The sequence below is a fragment of the Phodopus roborovskii genome, unplaced genomic scaffold, assembly GCF_943737965.1.
Source record: "Phodopus roborovskii unplaced genomic scaffold, PHOROB, whole genome shotgun sequence".
Classification (NCBI taxonomy): Eukaryota; Metazoa; Chordata; class Mammalia; order Rodentia; family Cricetidae; genus Phodopus; species Phodopus roborovskii.
The window spans coordinates 452,667-471,650 of record NW_026125640.1 but is presented as its reverse complement, the minus strand read 5'-3'; the positions used below and the strand labels follow the sequence as shown (position 1 = coordinate 471,650).

Genomic DNA, 18,984 nt, shown 5'->3' with positions numbered 1-18,984 from the left:
AGTATGGCTAAGGCCCTAGGTTCAACCTCCAGCACCAAAATAATAGACAGGTAAACAAATGCTGTGAACACAATTGCATCATGGCAAGGAGTCAACCAGCATGTAGTAAGGTAGGAACCAAACCACTTAGCAAAAGTAACTTTTGAGAATTCTCAATTCCCAAAGTCACTCCACCCAAATGTGTTTCCTCCCCACAGATGGCAGTAAATGATGAATGCCTTGTCTAAAGTCAAATCTCACTTAGTTTCTTGATCAGAGAGACACTATCAGAGCCATAGGGCTAGCTTAAGGACATGGCAATGCTTTCTAAGTATCTCCGATCCCTGTTTTTCCGATTCCTCCCTGACTGTCAGAACATCAGTAGCATTTTCTCTCTATTACCAGCATGTTTCTCATCTTTTTTAGGATCCCCTGGCTCTTGAAGAATGGGAAACCTGTTTACCAAGTTTGCCATAACTGCTAAACTGTATGTCAGTATAGTAAGCTAAAAAAGATTGTGTTTAAAATGGCATGCAAAGTTTTAATATTGTGAATGATTTTTAATACTTTTACTTTTGCATTTCCTCTAGTAAAAGATATGAAAACAATGCATTTAAATTCCCTTCAAGTTAAAACGATCTGTTTGGTTGCTGTGTAATTTTTTCTTGTTTTGTGTTCATAAAGATTAATTCTCAGAGCTAAGGATGTAGCTTGGTACTAGAGCATTGCCTAACCTGTACCAGGCCCTGGCTTCCATCCACAGCACCACAACCAGAAACAATAATTCTCCCCCCCCCAGAAATGGCGCAAAATAAGTTCCTGTCTTCAATGACTATATTAAAAATTGGGCAGAGTCAGAAGACACTTCTGGTACTACGTTTATTTTCACTCTAGACAATGTTCATCACACCAAGAGAAAAGTAGAGTGCATTAATTTCTAGACTTCTGTATATGAATTAAACACATTTTAATAAAGCACTTAGAATATAGTGCCTTGTACACACTTAAGTGTCATGTGTTTGAAAAGCTAAATTAAATAACCCATAACAGCTCCGACTTTAACCGGGCTTAGAGCAACTTCCATAGGTTTGTTTCATGACCACAAGCCAATCCTGTGGAAGTCCACCTGACCACAGGGAAAGCCACGTATTTTTAGGAAACTGACGACGAAGGCAAAGACTACTGCTCTTTTTGGTCAAATTGAAGTAAACACTGGCAATTCCACATGATGGGTCCCTAAATCAGGAGCATCTCAGTTTTAGCCTCATTCTGGGATCCTGTCCCATTTCGGAGACAGGAATGGTGAGGCTTGGGAAAGCAGGGCGGGTCAGCTATCCCCTTCAGGAAGGCCTCTTCCCTGAGCAGAGGCAGAAGGGGGTAGGGGAGTATGGCCAAGGGCTAGGGCCTAAGGGTTGGTTCTGGGTCCCGCACACACCTGAACAGGGGCCCGAGCTGGAGCAGGTGCATGAGCAGCACCAGTGGGCGATCGCGGCTCAGGTCGCGGTGGACGAAGAGGAGTGTGAGCTGCACCAGCACACAGGGCATCAACGAGAAGAAGAGCGTCAGCGCCTGCCACATGCGGTCCCCGTCCGAGCGGTAGGTGCTGCTCAGGTAGAACGCCGCTATGGTCTCAGCCACGAACAGGAACAGGGATGGTAACACCGAGGCCGGGAATTTCATCTCGGCGCCTCAGAGACCCGCCCCGCGGGTGGCAGTGGCGGCGGCGGCGGCGACAGTGGCGGTTCCCTGAGCGGCTCCCAGCATGTCCGGCCCCGAGCCGCTCGAGCACAGCGGAGCCGCCGAGGGCACGCGGGCCCGGCCAAACGGCCCTGCGCGCGTTCTAGCCCGGCCTTGGGGGCAAACCGACACAGGGGGGTGGGGCGGCAGCGTGGCCCCGCTCGGACACGCCCACGCGCACCGTGCGCAGCCGCCAGTGCGCCTACCCAGCTCGTCGCTGCTCTCCCGAGACTGTTCCGGGCCGGCCGCGAACTCGCGCCTTCCTACAGCTGGTGCCCAACCACACCAGGAGGCCGCCCACCAAGCTGGCCCGCGCGCAGCCTCTGGGTCCTAGAGTCCGTTGTTCTGGGCTGTCTTGAGTGGCCTTGATAAACTGCAACCAGCAGAAACCAGAATTGGGGGTGGGGGAGTTTGAATTCTAGTTTCCGGGACGAAGAAATGCCTAACCACAAGTTCCAAAATAGCCAGAGGCACTGAGCTGCTTTGCTAAGAATAAAGGGTCTTGTCATGAAGGTAACATACTGGGAAATATGTCTAACTTTTCAGTGAAACCCTTGAGCAATTCTTTGTCTTTCTGTACAGAATGGGAAGGAACATCGAAGGAGCTGTGGAAGCCAAAATTCTCATTGCCAGATAAAACTGCCTATAGAATATATTGCTCTATATCTGTGACTAACTCAAGACAGGTCAAAGACCAAACCCTGATAAGGAAGCAGTTTCTAGCCCAACACATACCTCTGTTGGTATGTCAACCTAAGACTATCACAATTCTTTTTCACTCAACTGTTTATTTGAAAATAATTAATACAATGTATTTTGAACATGTTCTTTATATTCTTTCCCCTACTCAATCCTCCCTACCCACTCAACTTCATGCTCTTATCTCTCTGTCACAAACAAAGCAAACAAAAACAAACAAACAAAAAAACCCTAAGTTGAAAAACAAACAGTATGACAAAAAAATGTCAAAACCAACAAAACAAAAAGTGCAAAACAAAACAAAACAACAACAAAAATAAAATGGAGTCCATTTTGAGTTGGCTCACTACCCTTGGCCATGAAAGCTGCCTTGGGGTGTGGTTGACACTCATCTGGAAAAAACAGAATTTAACCTTCCCAGCACATATCCATTGCAAATATCTTCTTTGTTAGAGGTTGGAATTTATGCCTACTTCCTTTTCTCAATGCTGGGATTTTGTCTGGTTTTAACCTGTGCAGGTCCTGTCTATACTCACTGAACTTTGAACAACCTGTACATCAAAATGGAGTCATTTACCCCAACAGTACATGTGCTCGTGTGTGTGTGTGTGTGTGTGTGTGTGTGTGTGTGTGTGTGTGTGTCTGTGTGTCTGACACACAGCCTCACCCTTTTTAAGATCATTTTCCATGAATAAATTGGATAATTTTAATTTTCGGACAGCTTGGGCATTTTTCTATCTTTGAAAATGGTGTAAACAAAAATTGTGAAGGTTCTGAAGATCTCAACAAGAATGAAGACAGAGGGAGAGGACAAGCTAAGCTTTTGAGTTGGTTGTTGGAGTGACATGGAAAAATCTATTTATAAGGGTTAAGGGGAGAATTCAGCCAAGGCCTAAGTGAGAGGTACCAGGCCCTTTCTCCAAAAGGATTACGAATGCCTATTTATAGAATCGAGAGGCCAACATGTCCTGGATCCAAATACACACAATCACAAACAGACTCACCAGCAGCACTTCACAGAGTATTTGTGTAATATTTTATTTGACACCATAGATAGCTTTAAAGAAAAATTAACGAGTAGCTAAGAATAATTAATTAGAACACAATAATGATTTCACATCAGATGTTAAGGCAAAAATTATCACAGATTTTACATTATTAAGTGGACCAGAGCAGGGGCGGGACAATAAGCCAGCGACATCACTTTAATAAACACAATCAAGTCCAGTTTATGGCACATTATTTTCTACTTTGCAAAACTAATACAGAAAACACATCAGAAAGACCACAGTATTTGGATATTTGGACAGCAGTTAAAAAATAGTAAGGTGCATCACTAAGTTTCTGAGTCAGTCCTGCTTCTAAAGAGATTTCATTCCACCATGCAGTGGACTACGAGTGAACCCCCTCTGTGAAGCTGAAGCAAATTCAACTAACGATTGTCCTTCCTGCTCCAGGAACAACACATAACAAAAGCTAAAATCTAATGAGCACTTAAAAGTTGATCTTTCCAAATTATCGTCTGCCATTTTATCCTTAAGAACATATATATTTACAGCTTAGTTTCCCTGCTCTACATTTAAGTGAATTTTCATTAAAAATCAATGTCATATATTTGCATTATACTTCATCACTAGGACCAAAATACCCACTGTGTTTTTTTTTTTAAAAAAAAAATATGTGTACATAGTAGTAGACTTATAGAATGTGATGGTTGGGTATAATAATATGTAATATGCCAGAATACTTGATAATTGTTTCATTATAAAATATCATAGTATAACATTTTGCAATATAGTAAAGTGATTAGTAAAAATGTTCTGCACTAAGATTAGAACTGCTATATCTTTCAAATACCTCAAAGTACCCCTAAGGAAATGTAATAATTAGCAAGAATTTAAAGAACTTGATTTTGGCAAAAAGGCATTTTTACAAAGCCTCTCAGTTGGTGTGCAACTATTTCAAAATTCTTTTTATATACAACAGATAAGGTGTTGAATTTAATGTTAATAAAAATTAAAATGATTTTAAAGTACTAATAATTGATTTATATAATTTGTTTTTTATACTTATATTTTACTCATAATTATTTGGAGAAATTCAGCAAATAGAACAATTTTATTAATAACACTAATTTATTGAGCAAGTCTTCAAAATTCAATAGCACATTAAAATGTGATGCTTGTTTACTCTTAGGTCCAATTAGGAGTAAGCTGTTATACTATAAGGGTGTTTTACTATTTGGGATATTGCTTCAAAAGGTGAAGGAATTGTACTGGTTTGCTGCTTATGAAATGAACCATAAGGAAGAGATGAACTTTTTTTTAACCCAATGATGATATAATTGTGAACTGTGCAAAAATGAAAACCCTTTTGGTGAAATAGATTCTACTCACTCTAGTATGAGATGCTTGACCAGTCCCGAGTTATATATGGCTTTTCAGCATGTCTCACTGGTTTCTACAAAATCCATTTTAAAAATTCAGTTAATTTGGTGCCACTACACCCAATAGGTTAAAATTCAGTCCTGCCTTCCAAGAGCTCCTCATTCAGTTTCAAGTTGGGAAAGCTCTAACCTTATTAGAGACTGGACTGTCCTTTACCTGATTCTGAGAGCAAATTATTACACACCAAGAGCTCCACTCTTACTCCTGGAACATCTGTCTAATTCAAATGATACTGAATTTTCAAGAGCAAAGGGGGGGGGGTCTATTGCTGCTACAGTCTTCAGAAGACACCTCTATTATTCTCTATTATTAAAATATTAAAGTCCTAAAAGGCAGAGAGACAAGACTGATTATCTGCATCAATCTGCTTATTTGAATACATCCACATGTAAGTATTACTACATTCAACTTGAATTCAGTAACACAGTTTATTTTACTGGAAACTGCCACTTACACACAGATATTAAAACATCAGGGGATGGTATCAGACATCCCACTAAAATAGGTTATAATAAGGTCATTTGCTGAAGACAGTAGACAAGTATAGAGTCTGTGTCTTCTTTAAACTGATTGCTAAGTCACAGCCACTTCACACACAATACAAGATTATACACTGAGGAACATATCACACACACACACACACACACACACACACACACACACACACGAAATATATGAAGAAGAGTTCAGCAGAACTGTATTGTTCTATATGGATGAATTCTGTTTACACATACACAGGTGTTTCCCCCATCTCCATTCTTTTAGATTGCTCGTCATTTATGAAAGCATAAGAAGAGGGAGTGTATTGGGGTACTTCAGAAGGATCTATCTATGTCTTTATGTAAGAGCCTAAAGTCATGAGCTAGTGTCGACTTAGTAAGAAGTGGTTATTGTGTAACGAAAGAACTACCTTACCTTTCTGGTGATTCAAGCCTATTCATGGGAGCCACGCAATTAACCAGCTCTCCTTCCACCCCAAAGTTCATTCAGAATGGATGAACAACAGGTACCCAAAAGGGAAATGAGGGTGCAGAGAATCCTGCAGAAGAGAGACTTTGTCATTTGTGGCAGGAACTAGATGGAATGGACAGGGTTCAATATTCAAAGAAGATGAAAAATGAACAGTCTTTTAAATCTTAACAGCATCACCCATTAGGTCCCAATTCATCAACATTTTCAATTTACAAAATAAGGGGAGAGACTGTCTGTGTAGGAACTACTTCAGTTTTTGTCTTTTATGACACTAAAAATAATATGATCAGTCCCATTTATGGAGTGGAAGCAGGATACATGCAGCCACTACCTTATTCTCATTGCACAAGCACTCTTGTGGCAGCTTGCCCTGGACTTGTTATCTGACTACAGAATAGTTCCAATTCTGGCTGCTACTGACCTCAAGGTCAGCCTTTCTGTCCAAAGTGGAGTCAAGTCTCATTGAGCCCCATGCTCTTTGCTAAAAACAGAGGTGGACAGAGATATAGAGGAAGCCTGCCTTCCCAGGAGAAAAGAAGTCATGTGTGTGATTAAGCAGACATAGAGAAAAAAACATCAGAGTGAAGATATTTAGAGATAGTTGATAACACATGCTGAATTGAAGGTGGTTTATGATTAGACAGATTCCAGGAAGAAAAAAAAATGGCACTACTTATTCTTAGTGCCATTAAATGTACATGTACAAAGTACCTACAACCCCCAAGCCCTGATCCTGCCTTCTTACTTGCTTTCTTAGCCAAATTTATGCTACAATCATATGACCTTGGTAAATTTGAGGATTAGTCATTCCAGCTATTAATTTGAGACATAATAAAGAATTTAATGGAGGCCTCACAAGCCACATAATTCTATTCCTATAGGTAACACACATCTGAGGACCAAATTAAAGTATGGTTCAAAATCAGTGTTAAATTATCCTACCTCCCAATTCATTTTTTGCAATGCAGTTATGGTCTGGCTGCCAACTTTCTTGTGTTATTGGCGCCACGATCCTTTATTTTCAGTCAGCAAAATAAATATTTGTGTTAAACAGAGCTTCTAGGATACACCGTAGTGGCCATCAGGAGGGAACATGCTTTAACAAAAAGAATGTTACTACACATGAAACTGATGATGAAATAAATGACATGACTTACTTTCCTGATGAAAATATAGGTCTTTCCTCCCTTTCTTGGGAAAACAAGATAGAAAAGGACCCTCCCAAACTGACAGTACTTTTCTTTTAGGAAAATGGAAAGTTTCGATGATAGGTTTAGCAGAAGAAAAAAAAAAAAACAAAACCAAAACAAAAACAAAAAAAGTGAGAGTGTATCCATGTTTCAGTTTTACTTCAGAAAGACCACACCTAAACATGATCCTTTTTTATACATGATATACAAAAATAGTGACCTTTTCACAATGATTGGCACAAAGTTACAGTCACTCTATTACATCTTACAAAGGTAGGTCTATTTTTTTTCTAAAGCTCCTAGAAATAAAACAGTTATAACAAATCTTTGCATCATTTCCTAGTCCTTTGGTTTCTCAGTCTGTATAATGAATGATGGAAGAGATGGGCAGATTTTTAAAAAGAGGTACCTTTGAGGGAAGGGATAATTTGTTTACTATGGGGCTTACTTATCTCTAATCTGGAATACTGGACAAATGAATTTAAAAGGAGAAAGCCAGACTTTGAAGCCTTGTTTTGCTTCTTCCTAGCTCTAAATCTTTAGGGAGAGTCACCTAGCACACATTGAGTGGCTGCTCCGACACGATAAAAGCATGTATTCCTTTAATATGAAAGACCTGATTCTGGTTGCTTATTATCTGTAGCCTGTAGGGCCCATGCCAAATGCATTTGAAATGAGATGGTGAAGCAGCTGTCGCTGGCCCTTTCAAAAGGAAAACATTCTGTGGATAGACTTTTCTTTACGGTTTCCCAAAAGGTGCTTGCCCTCCTCAAGAAAGAACTTCTGGAATCTAATTAAGTTTTACCCCAAACAGTATTTTCACAGATGAGCAATTAAAGCCAATTTATATCTGAGGTCGTGAAATGGGACCATAAGCCAACAAGGTACATGTTTCGCAAAAATCATTTTGTCCCAGCTTGTGTTGATGATTGTAAACACACAAAGAATCATAATATACAAAAAGACAGTTCTTTTCTTTGGTAAGATTCTTTGAGAATCTTATGAATACAAGAAGTCCTCTTTTCCAAAATAGGATCACACATACAACATTCATACAAACGGATACAAACCCATTGGTTCATACAGCTCCACAAACCAGCACACACACAAATGTTTCTAGGCAGCAAAGTATTACCTAACTCCTCCCAAAGTCTATTTACAGTTCAAATAGTGCTTCAGTTTATATAAGGAATAAATGTAGCATATACACATATGTACCTATGTATATATACATATCCAAATATCTAATGACTACTGAAATAATGACATTTTATATAGCACAACTGTTTCCTTAATGTGATGTTTGAACTTCAGTGGTTAAGTACAAGGACTGCGGTAAACTCATGTTCTTTGTATTGGAGTGACAGTTGCTATTAGTGTTCAGCAATCCACTATTGACGTGAAACATTTTATAACTTGTGATTATAGGAGAAGTAAATTGGATATGATAACTAGAATCAACTAGTATGATAGCCAAGCTCTAGCATGTCCTGTGTTTTGCAAGGTAAGGTGACCAGCCAGGGAATTCATTTCACTCTTAATCTAATAGGTTAAAACAGAGCAACATTCTTTCTATAAACACTTCTACTTTCCTCATTCCATGTCTTTCACAGTATTCTATGAAATACAGAAATGACTTACCTATGTGATAGTTACCCTGATTTTTGAGATGAGTGATTTTCACCAAGAGCACGTTTTACAGTCTAAAAGCTTCATAGAGATTACAAAGATAAAGGCATTTAAAGAATAACTAACATGTAAAATATACAGATCTCACTTCAACTTGAGACAAACACATGACAACAACACTTATTTGCTAAATGTGAAGATTCCTGTCTTTGTGTGTGTGGATGTTTTGTTTGTTTGTTTGTTGTTTGTTTTGTTTTGTTTTCGCGGTGCTGGGTATGGAACTATGTCCTTGTGCATGCTAAACAAGCCACACCCCTAAGCTAGTAAGCTTAGGCTGCCACTAAAACTACACTCCTTCCTGCCCTGAATCTTACTATTCTGAGCTCTATGAAAGAAACCAGAATTAGGGAAAGAGATATTTTAAGGTCTAAGGAAGCTTCAAATTTCAGTGATTAAAATAAGTTGTGATATGATGTTTTTAAAGTGCCTGCAATAGTGATTAAAAAAAGAACACATACATATGCAAATACCTCTACTCAGATAAAAATCATGAATTTCAGTAAGCAAAGGCCTAGGACAATCAAGGGTTTCTTTTCATGCCCTTCATCCTGACATTTGATCCCTGCTCACAGTTTTGAACAGGGCAAGTTACTTTTATATGTTTTAGATTATTTGGATTGTCTTCACTTGTGAACTTAGGGGTGGAGGGTATACAGAAGGTCAAATTTGCTCCCCAGTTTCAAAAGTGTTAGCACTCTGTCCCCATCATTTCCAGTTCACTTCTGCCTCCAGGGTCATGAACTGAAAAACATTTATATATATTTTGCTTTTCTCTCTGATCTTGGGTTTTACATCATTCCCCTGAAATGTGAAATCTGTGATTTTTAGATGAGTTGTGGCATCTTTGTTTGGCAGGTTCTCTCTGCAGTCTGGTATCACGCTGTCTTCTTCAGGCTGATCTCATACTTCTGGCAGCGATGTGAAAGCTCATGGTTTTGATACCATTGGATGTGGATTAGGTGGAATACTGCCCAGAGGAGGCTCAGGAAATCTCGGGGGACTTCTGCCAGGCTGCAATGGGATATGGAGCCTTCTACACAAAGACGCTGAAGAGAGGGAATTCAGCCTGATTGGGCTGTAGCAAATCAATGAGAAAGCAAACAGTGCCAGAGAAGCCTTCATACAAGCTGTAAATGCTTTCAAGGACCCGGGAACCAGCTTTGAATTCTTCCGTGAATAAAAACTGAGCAAACCTAAGAAAAGAAGAAAACAGTTTTAATATGAATTATACCCATATGACCTGTCACAGGATGCTCTTCTTCTCTTGTGAAGTTAAACTTTTAGTATCATTTTCTTCTCAGAATTATGTAATTAATTTGAGAAACTCCATTCTCTGGAGAAAAGGGGAGATCAGTTATATAAGTGTTTATGTTTTGCAACAGATTTTGTTGGCAAACAAATCTAACGATTTTTAGGAGTTGCAAATCAAAGCACATTGGTGTTTTCTGAATTGATATTCCTTCCATTATCCAATAATTAAAAGTGAAAAAGCCACATAAAGCATCCTACTTTTATTTATCTTGAACTGAAGCAAACTTATATATCACTGTTCCTTTCAAAAATCTAAATATATTGTGTTTCTGGGAGCATATTATTTTTGAACTAGGTTTATTTATATGTGACAGAGAGCAGAGGCTAAAAAATGTGCAGTATTTTACATACACTGCTTTGGGCAACAAAAACCTAAGATGAATGGTAGAATGTAAGCAACTTTTCATAATGATGACATCAAATAGTAAATTCAACTATGAGGCATTATTTTAAGATAATCTGCCTTTAAAACAAGTCACTGATCTCTAAAATCTTGACAAAAAACACTTTCCTTTGACTTTTTTATTTTCTTATTTGATTAACCATAACAACACTGAGTAGTAATTTCCAGCCTTTCAAACGCTCTCACTTATGCCTTTGTTTTTAACTAATCTTATTCATTTTTCATCAACAAAAAAATAATCAAGTCTGATGCTGGTGAGGCCTGAGCGTTGATTATTGCCATAAATTTAGATTATTGCGGCCACACGGTGGTCCTATAAAGATTAATGACTTATGTGATCTTTTGTAGAGCCCTTGGAATTATTGCAGGCAGCTTAAAATAAATGAGGAAATAAATTTCAATTCCATTTGTTACCAATTTTCTATCAAGTGTTTTCTTAAATATGAAGTCATTTAACCAAGATTTTATACTTCTAGAAGAAGAAACTAAGCTATTTTATGAATCAACTCAATATATATATATATATAATTATGTGATAATTAGGAATTATGAGATGACTCTGGGGGACCCTCATCTTTTGAGTGCTGTGACTTACTCGGCAGTCTGGATACCTCAGAATTGTCTTCAAATATGTAACATGTAGTATGTAGAATTCTTAACTATAGAAAAGCACAGTTTGTGTGCTTGTTCTTTTCTTGTTCTTTTTTAGATGCTGGGGATTAAAGCTAGAATCGTAAGCATGAGAAAGATGGATGGAAGGAAGGAAGGAAGGAAAAAAGGAAGGAAGGAAGGACAATCAAAACATGCATTCTTCATTAGCACAGTAAATAGCACTATCTAGTAGTGGTTTAATATGTACTAATATTTTTAATTACTTAGGATATAAAATATATTTTGCACCATCTACAACAAAAGTAATTGAATATGATAATATGCCTTCTACCCTCTGATTCTTTTGCCAGCCTTTGGGATCCTATTCATCATACTGGGTAGCCTTGTCCAGCCTTAATATGAGGAGAGATGTCTAGCCTTACTGCAACTTGATAAACCATGTTTTGTTGAGATCCATGGAAACCCTGCCCTTTTCAGAATAGAAACAGAGGAGAAGTGGATGGTGGGGATGAGGAGAGATGTGGAAGAGACTGGGGGAAGAGTAGGGAGGAGAAACTGCTGTCAGGATGTAAAAAATAATAAAAATAATTTAAAAATAATTCTAAGCAATGCATAACATTTCTCATTTCTGAAATATGTTGTCAATAGTAAAGTGAAAACTATTGCTTCAAAAAGTACTCAATATTAACCAATTAACTTTCTCAACAATTCCCAGTTAAAATAGAAGCCTGAATGGTAATTATAGAACTGAAAGAAAGAACAATATTGGCCACAGTACATAAAAATACCTAATGGTTCTATATAAAAAAAACTGAGTCAAGAAAGTCATCATTTGTAAATTATTATTAATTGATAATTGCAAGCAGTGTATTTACACATTTTAAGCTCTAGATAATAACATAAAAGAAGCAAGAGTAGGGGTTACTTGGGGGAAGGGAACCAGCTGACAATGAAGAGTATGCACAAGGGAAGGCAGTGCAGGGGGACAGTGAATTTGAAAAAAGTACTATAATGACATATGTGAGTAAAGATGTCATAATGAAACCAATTACTTCACATGCCATCTTTAAAGAAATACAAATTTACAATAGAAAAAGGAATAGTGGGAAATCAAGGCAGAAATTAATGAAGTAGGACGCAAAAGAGAAATGAATAAAACTAATAAACAAAACCAAGAACAAACAAGACAAGGAAAAAGTGTTAATGTGTCTTGACAACTAAAAGCTCTAGGAAGACCATCACATATGTAGGGAATCACAAACATCACCAGATGTGGTACTGCAGCACTACGTCAAGTTTTTCAAAAACTAAAAAACCCTTCTCATCATGCATGGCCACCAGAAAGCCAACTAAAGTGACATACATGTTGGGCTGAGCCATGGAGTGAGTTTGTGGTCCGCTAACAAATAACTCTGCATTTTACAACTTTCTATCTGTGAGTGAGAATAAATTTCATGAAGAACCCTGGAACTCAAATGTTCTAACTACAGCTTTGAACACTAGATTTGCATTCCAGGAAGTAGAGAGGTTCACCCAATCTTTTCAAATAGATGTTTTAGGGCTTAAGAACCTCTGACAAATGCTGTTATCCTAGATTATGCCCTAATGACTTTCTTTTAATTCACTGGAAAAACAACAAGTCAGATTTCTGTAAGGCAGGTTCGAAAGCTGTGTCATGTGTGTGCTGAGCAAGCACTCTACCACTGAGCCATATCACTAACTATCAATTTTACTGTTTGGAGGGAAGGTCTCACCCCTTGTCCAGGTGGGCCTTGCTCTCCCTCTTGTAGCCCAGAAAGGTTTTGAATTTGTGATCCCCTTGTAGAAGTCTCCTAAATAGCTATAATTATGGGCATGCATTACACAAAGAAAGTAGAAGGCTCACACAGGCCTTCACACATTCCCTTCAGGGTGATATTTGCAAATATCAAAGATATTTTACATTTTATTTTAACACTGAATACTGTATTATGCATTATCACGAGAAGACCTTTCGGGGTCATTCAGACTTTTACTCTAAAGAGCTAAGAATTATATGTACAAAGTGAACATTATAGGTGGAAAGGGCTAGGAGCTAAATGTAGACAAGCTAGGGAGCCAGGAGACATAGGAAGAAATTGAAAATTATCAATGGAAAGAAACAAAACTTAAAAAGTCTTGAGGTATACTATATGTGGAATACTAATGAAATCACAAGAACCTGAACATGGTAGAGAGAACAAAAAGAAAGAGAATAGGAGATAAAATCAAAGGTAGAGGGGATCTAGGTGTTGTAGGAACTCTCACTCAAAGTGTAGACTTGGTCATTGTGGAAATCTATTGGATTACCTTGAACATAGGAGTGTTGTCCTAATATGATGCACATTATAAAAAGTAAATATAAAAGACTGGTAAAATGGAAGATTCCCTAGTGCAATCAGCATAAAAGCAATGATATTTTCTATCCTTCTTATTAAAGCTTGCTATGGGGGATGCATTATTTTAGGGAACTCACACAATAGAAAACCAAAAACATTATGACTGCCTAGAAGAAAGGAGGTTACAGTCATAATTACTATCATATAATGTGTGTGTGTGTGTGTGTGTGTGTGTGTGTGTGTGTGTATCAAAACTCCAAAGGAACCTAATAGAAAACTGGTAGAACAATAATGGAATCAGTAAGTTCTATGATGATAATATTTATGAAAACTTGATAATTACAAGGTGCAATGCATATTTACATTAAAAATAGAAACTGATGACAAACTGTACAATATATGACTTTTACATTTAATAAGTACCAATAATAAATAACCTGAAAATGATTCCTTGAGAAAAATTCATTTGTGAGAAACTTGAAATAAACAAAACAAAATAACTTAATGCTATCAAGAATTATAAAGACAGTTTTTCAACGCAAATAACTTGATCTTGGATGGGAAACCTTCATATTTTCAAGATGTTAATAATTCTTATGGAAATAACCTATACTTCAGTGAAATTCCAACCAACTTGCATAACACTGTTTTTGAAGCTGAAAAACTGCTCCTAAATTACAAGATGAAAAATGGGGGAGGGTAGTAAAGACAAAATAGAAGTAAATAATAAAGTATAGAAGTAGCCAAAGGGCACATAAGAAAGTCCCCAAGCAAAGCTGTTTATCTATAAAACTTCAATTTGTAATAAAGATTAACTTTTAAATCACAGTGATATGATACATTTATTTTCAATGACCAAAGGTAGAAAACAATTTCTAGATGAATACAATTTTTTCATGTTAAAATAAAGTCAAAAAGTGCAACTGTATTAATTTCCCCTTTATTACACTAGAACAGTAAAGAAAATTTCATAAATAACACAAAATACAGAAATTTTAAAAGGAAAATTAATGACTTTCACAAGAACACTTAGTACTTTCATATGACGAAAATTTAGTAACAAGAGGGAAAAATGGGGACAAAAAGGGACTGGAGACATAGCTCAGCAGTTTAGAGTACTGGCTGCCCTTCCAGGGGATCTGAGTTCAATTCCCAGCACCCACATGGAAGCTCCTAACTGTCTATCGTTCCAATACTAGGAAACCCGCTTTGTTTTTTTGGCCTCCGCAGGCATCGAGATTACAGGTTGTGCACAGATTCACATGTAGGCAAAACATCCACACAAATATAAAATTTTTATATTAAAAAAGAAATAGCAATAAAGGAAAATATTTACAGCACATTTTGAGGAAGAGTTATAATCTTTAATATAATTACCATAATAGGAAAGGAAGGGGAGCGGATGGGAAGAAGGGAAAGAAAAAAAGGTACATTCACTTTAGACTCAGAAACACTAATAAACCCGAAGATTTCAGTTCTAAAACTTTAGGTCAGGGATAGAGTGCTTTCCTACCTAGCACATGTGAGTCTCTGGGTTCTATTCCCAGCACTGGAAGTAAAAGAAGTACATAGTAATTTAAAAATGTTTCCTACATAAATGCTTCTACCACTATAATGTACATATATTGTGTATTTTGATTAGACTGGATGTATATATTGGATATCATATTTAAGGCAACTTTGCCTATATTAGTAAATATTGAACATATATCAAGTTTTTATTATTTAGAAGTTGAGTGAATTAATTATGGTATAAGTTCATTGAATAATTATTTAACTTCTTTATGGCTTTCTTTTTTCTTTCTTTCTTTCTTTTTTTTGAAACAAGAGTTCTCTGTATAGCTTTTCGAGGCTGTCTTGGGACTCTCTCTGTAGACCAGACTAGATTCAAACTCACAGAGATCCATCTGCCTCTGCCTCCTTAGTACTGGGATTAAAGGGATGCACCACCACGGCACAGCCAATTGTTTAACTTCTTAAAAAATGAAATAAATCTAGTCAAACTAAAATTACTCATTCAAAATTGTAAGTTAAAATAGTGCATCTAATACCTTTATATATGTATAATAATAATATGAACCTATTAAAAATAGATTGAGAGCTGAGATATGATTTATGATAAAATATGTCTTTAGCAAATGTGAAGCCCTGGGTTTAATTCCTAGAACGAAAATGCACACACACACACACACACACACACACACACACACACACACACACACATGCATAAATACATATATACATATACATACATATGCATGGATAAAACTTAGGAATGATAAAGCTAAAAAAATTATACTAATAACAAAAGTTAACCCTTACATTGAAGATACCATATTCCAGGCATTATTGAAAATGATTTACTTGTGTTTATTTGCAAGTTCTTTTTATAGTAAAGTTTATAAAATTTAAATAATAAAATAAATTTCATGTCTTAAAATTGATTTAAATCAGCCAGTACCCCTGAGATGTGGGCACTATTTCACATAACCACTATGATTCTGGGTATATCCTTTAAAGGAATTCTCACAACTATGAGGTACTATTCTTTGGCCTCTACCAAGTAACAACGCAGATACAAGGGAATCAAGTCATATTGGTGGGAGTTAGTGAGAAGCCTCCTAGCTTAGAAGTCATAAATGACACAGAAAACCACCTCTTCTGACAATTTACATAGACAACTTCCAAGTGCCCTCAAAGGGAATACTGATTTCAGGCTGCTCGGTTTTCTAGCAGTTTATTTATAGCCCATTCATAGCCTTTCTGGCACAGTATATACCATTAATCAGTATGGAGTTATTTCTATTCAAAACAATGCTGTCTGTTCGACATCGGGTTTCCATATTTTTTTAGGGCTTCAGGGAATAAACTACAGAGATTAATTTAGCATTATAAAATTAGATAATATATGTCATTAGAACTTTAGCTCCAAAATTCCATTTCTAGGAATTTACTTCCCAACAAGGATTGAATCCACTATAGAAGCAAGAGCAGACACAAGAGACATGGCAACCATTAATAGAAATTACTTCCCTCAGTTGCAAGATCTGGAGGTTCACAGTGAAAGAGATTAGTATTTCAAGATGCCTCTGCCTTCTGCTAGCCTACTTCCCTTATAGACAGATGGCAGGAAAAGGATAATCTGTTCATCAGTGTGTAAAAGGTAGCATTGTTTATATTGGAAACAACTGGAGTAAAATGTTCTCATTTTAGTAAGAATGTTTAACAAAAATAATAGGAAAGACCCCATGTGAATTGATACAGCATGGCCAGCAAGATAACAAGGCACTATCATTTGTATAAGAAAGACAAAATTTGATATATACTCCCCTATGCTTGATTTTACAGAAAACATTCTTGGGAAGACACACAAGGCAGAATCTCCAGGAAAGTCAATTAGATGGCTGGGAAGCCTGGTCACTATGCTCCTTTTTCACACATTTGAAACCAGGTGACTACATTACCTACTTAGAAAATTAATTAGATTAAGATTTCAAAACCAAGGCATGGGAATGTAGCTCAGTGGATAGACTACTTGCCTAACACACAAGCTCTGGATTTAATCCCTAGTACCACAGGTGAGGTGTACACCTGTAATTCTAGAACTTGGAAGATGTAAGTAGGAAGAATGAGGAACTCAAGCATTGGTCACTATAGTGAATTGAAGGCCAATCTAAAATATGGGAGACATTGTCACAAGGTGGAAAAAGGGATTTCTAAGAATATGCACATGAAAATAGCTGACCTTTGGGCACGGTAGATGTATTTGGAGTTTCCTGTAAGACGGTACAGCAGAAGGAAGACATAGGCACTACCAGCTACACCGTGGCAAATCCCTGGCCCCTTCTTCAGCAGGCCTTTCTGCCATGTTAGCTCCCCACACCGGATACATGTGTCCAGGTACTGTGGTTTCTTGGAAACGAGATAAGCTTTGGCAAACAGATAAGCAATTCCTGTAAAAAAACATCGACAGTAAGAGGTGACTTTCATGGTTTAATATACAGCTTCTCAAAGGTGTATACCTCATGAATCATCACATAGGCTAACACAGTATTTCTAAGATGTGGCTTGAGATACTACATTTCCTTTTTGTTTTCTTTTAGTTTTACATTCCTAGCTACATTTCCAAAAAGTAGACTTCTGGACATTATGCATTTGGTAGCAAAACTATAGAATGTTCTACACGAGAGTGTGCTTTTCCATGTGTGAGTAGTTTAAACAGTCTTAATTCTATCATGGAGTTGGCTTCTGGAGACAAAGAAACACTTTAATTGAAGCACATCAATTAATATGATCCATTATCCTATAGAAATTCAGAATTTGCAATGTTTACATATTTATAACAATACCCTTCCCCTTAAGAGAAAAACTAGGAATCTTTCCAAAAATAACAGTGCTATCAAGCAACCTCAGTAAGATGTCTACTCCAGCTTTGAAGTGAGTCCTTCCCGTGGTCAGCATTCCATGGGAAAGAAACATTCGTTCAAAGCTTGCCAACAAAGGTCAGACCCATTATAGAAGCAAGAATAGAAACAGGAGATGTGACAACTACTCCTTAAAATTAGTTTCCTCAAGTTGCAAGGTCTGGTGGTCCATAGTGAAAGAGATTAATAATCCAAGATGACTCTGCCTCTTTCATAGCCCACTTACCTCCTAAACAGAAGGCAGAAAAGAGCTAAGAGACTAGCATAATGGTAGAATGCTTGCCTAGCAAGTGTGAGACACTGGGATTTGGGCCCAGCACCCTCCACATGTATATTTTAAAGTGGAAGCAACAGCCTTGAATGGAGTAGGTATCTTGATGCGATCACCCACAAGATTCTCTCTGTCTTTCATTGTTTTAAATAAGGTTTTCTAAAGAAGAAAAAAATGTAGAAAATCCATGTGTGGCCATGGTGCAAGGCAAGCTTCAAGGGCAAAGCAGTTTGCTCCTCAAAGGGTCCCATCCTGGGCTTGATAGTCTGCTGTTAGCATCTTGAGATTCTTAATAGCCTTTCAAAATCAGTACTTTCTTATTTTATACTAGGTCCCAAATTGCATAGTCAGTCCTATCACCGAGGAATCTGAAATAAATGCTAATGGCCTATGCCCTTTCTGTAGACACTGTGACTAACATAAACTAAGGCATGGGTCCATGTTGCTGCTGGGACATACAACGAATGGTACTGTCAGTGAAACTATAGAGATCAGACAAGTGAAACTGTCCTGAGGGAAACAGTCCTGGGAGGCCTTAAGTGAAAGCTAGCCTTTCCTGGGGTTTATAAGCTACACAGAAAACCCCAGGCCTAAGATAAGGCAGGGAAAGCATATTAGGCACCAAGATCACAGAAGCTAAGAGTTTCAGAGATATCTAAGACTAAACAACAAGATCAGTCTGGCAGCAATCTAACCAAGGGGCCAGGAGGGTAGAAGAGGAAGAAGGAGTTTACATTATGGGTGGTATGATAGCTTCTGTTGGACATTTTACACTGTATACTGTGGATAATTTGGAACTACTAAAAGTCTTTTTATTATGAATTGGTTGGTTTTGATTTTTGCAAAACAGTATTATTGCTCTCACACAGTATTTAGGAAAGACCTAAATAAAG

The 18,984-nt window shown here is 37.4% G+C and overlaps 2 protein-coding genes across 2 annotated transcripts in view; both read right to left on the bottom strand.

The window, feature by feature from the left end:
* Xk (X-linked Kx blood group antigen, Kell and VPS13A binding protein) overlaps positions 1–1,934 on the bottom strand; it is a 40,751-nt gene extending 38,817 nt beyond the window's left edge. Inside the window, exon 1 of the mRNA XM_051177927.1 lies at positions 1,415–1,934. Coding sequence (XP_051033884.1) covers positions 1,415–1,659 — 245 coding nt within the window. The 5' untranslated portion in view covers positions 1,660–1,934. The remainder of the gene's footprint in view (positions 1–1,414) is intronic.
* Positions 1,935–9,474: 7,540 nt separating this feature from the next.
* Lancl3 (LanC like family member 3) overlaps positions 9,475–18,984 on the bottom strand; it is a 103,527-nt gene continuing 94,017 nt past the window's right edge. The window contains exons 4-5 of the mRNA XM_051177926.1: positions 17,142–17,349; positions 9,475–9,906 (exon numbers count right to left, since the gene is read on the bottom strand). Coding sequence (XP_051033883.1) covers positions 9,747–9,906; positions 17,142–17,349 — 368 coding nt within the window. The 3' untranslated portion in view covers positions 9,475–9,746. The remainder of the gene's footprint in view (positions 9,907–17,141; positions 17,350–18,984) is intronic.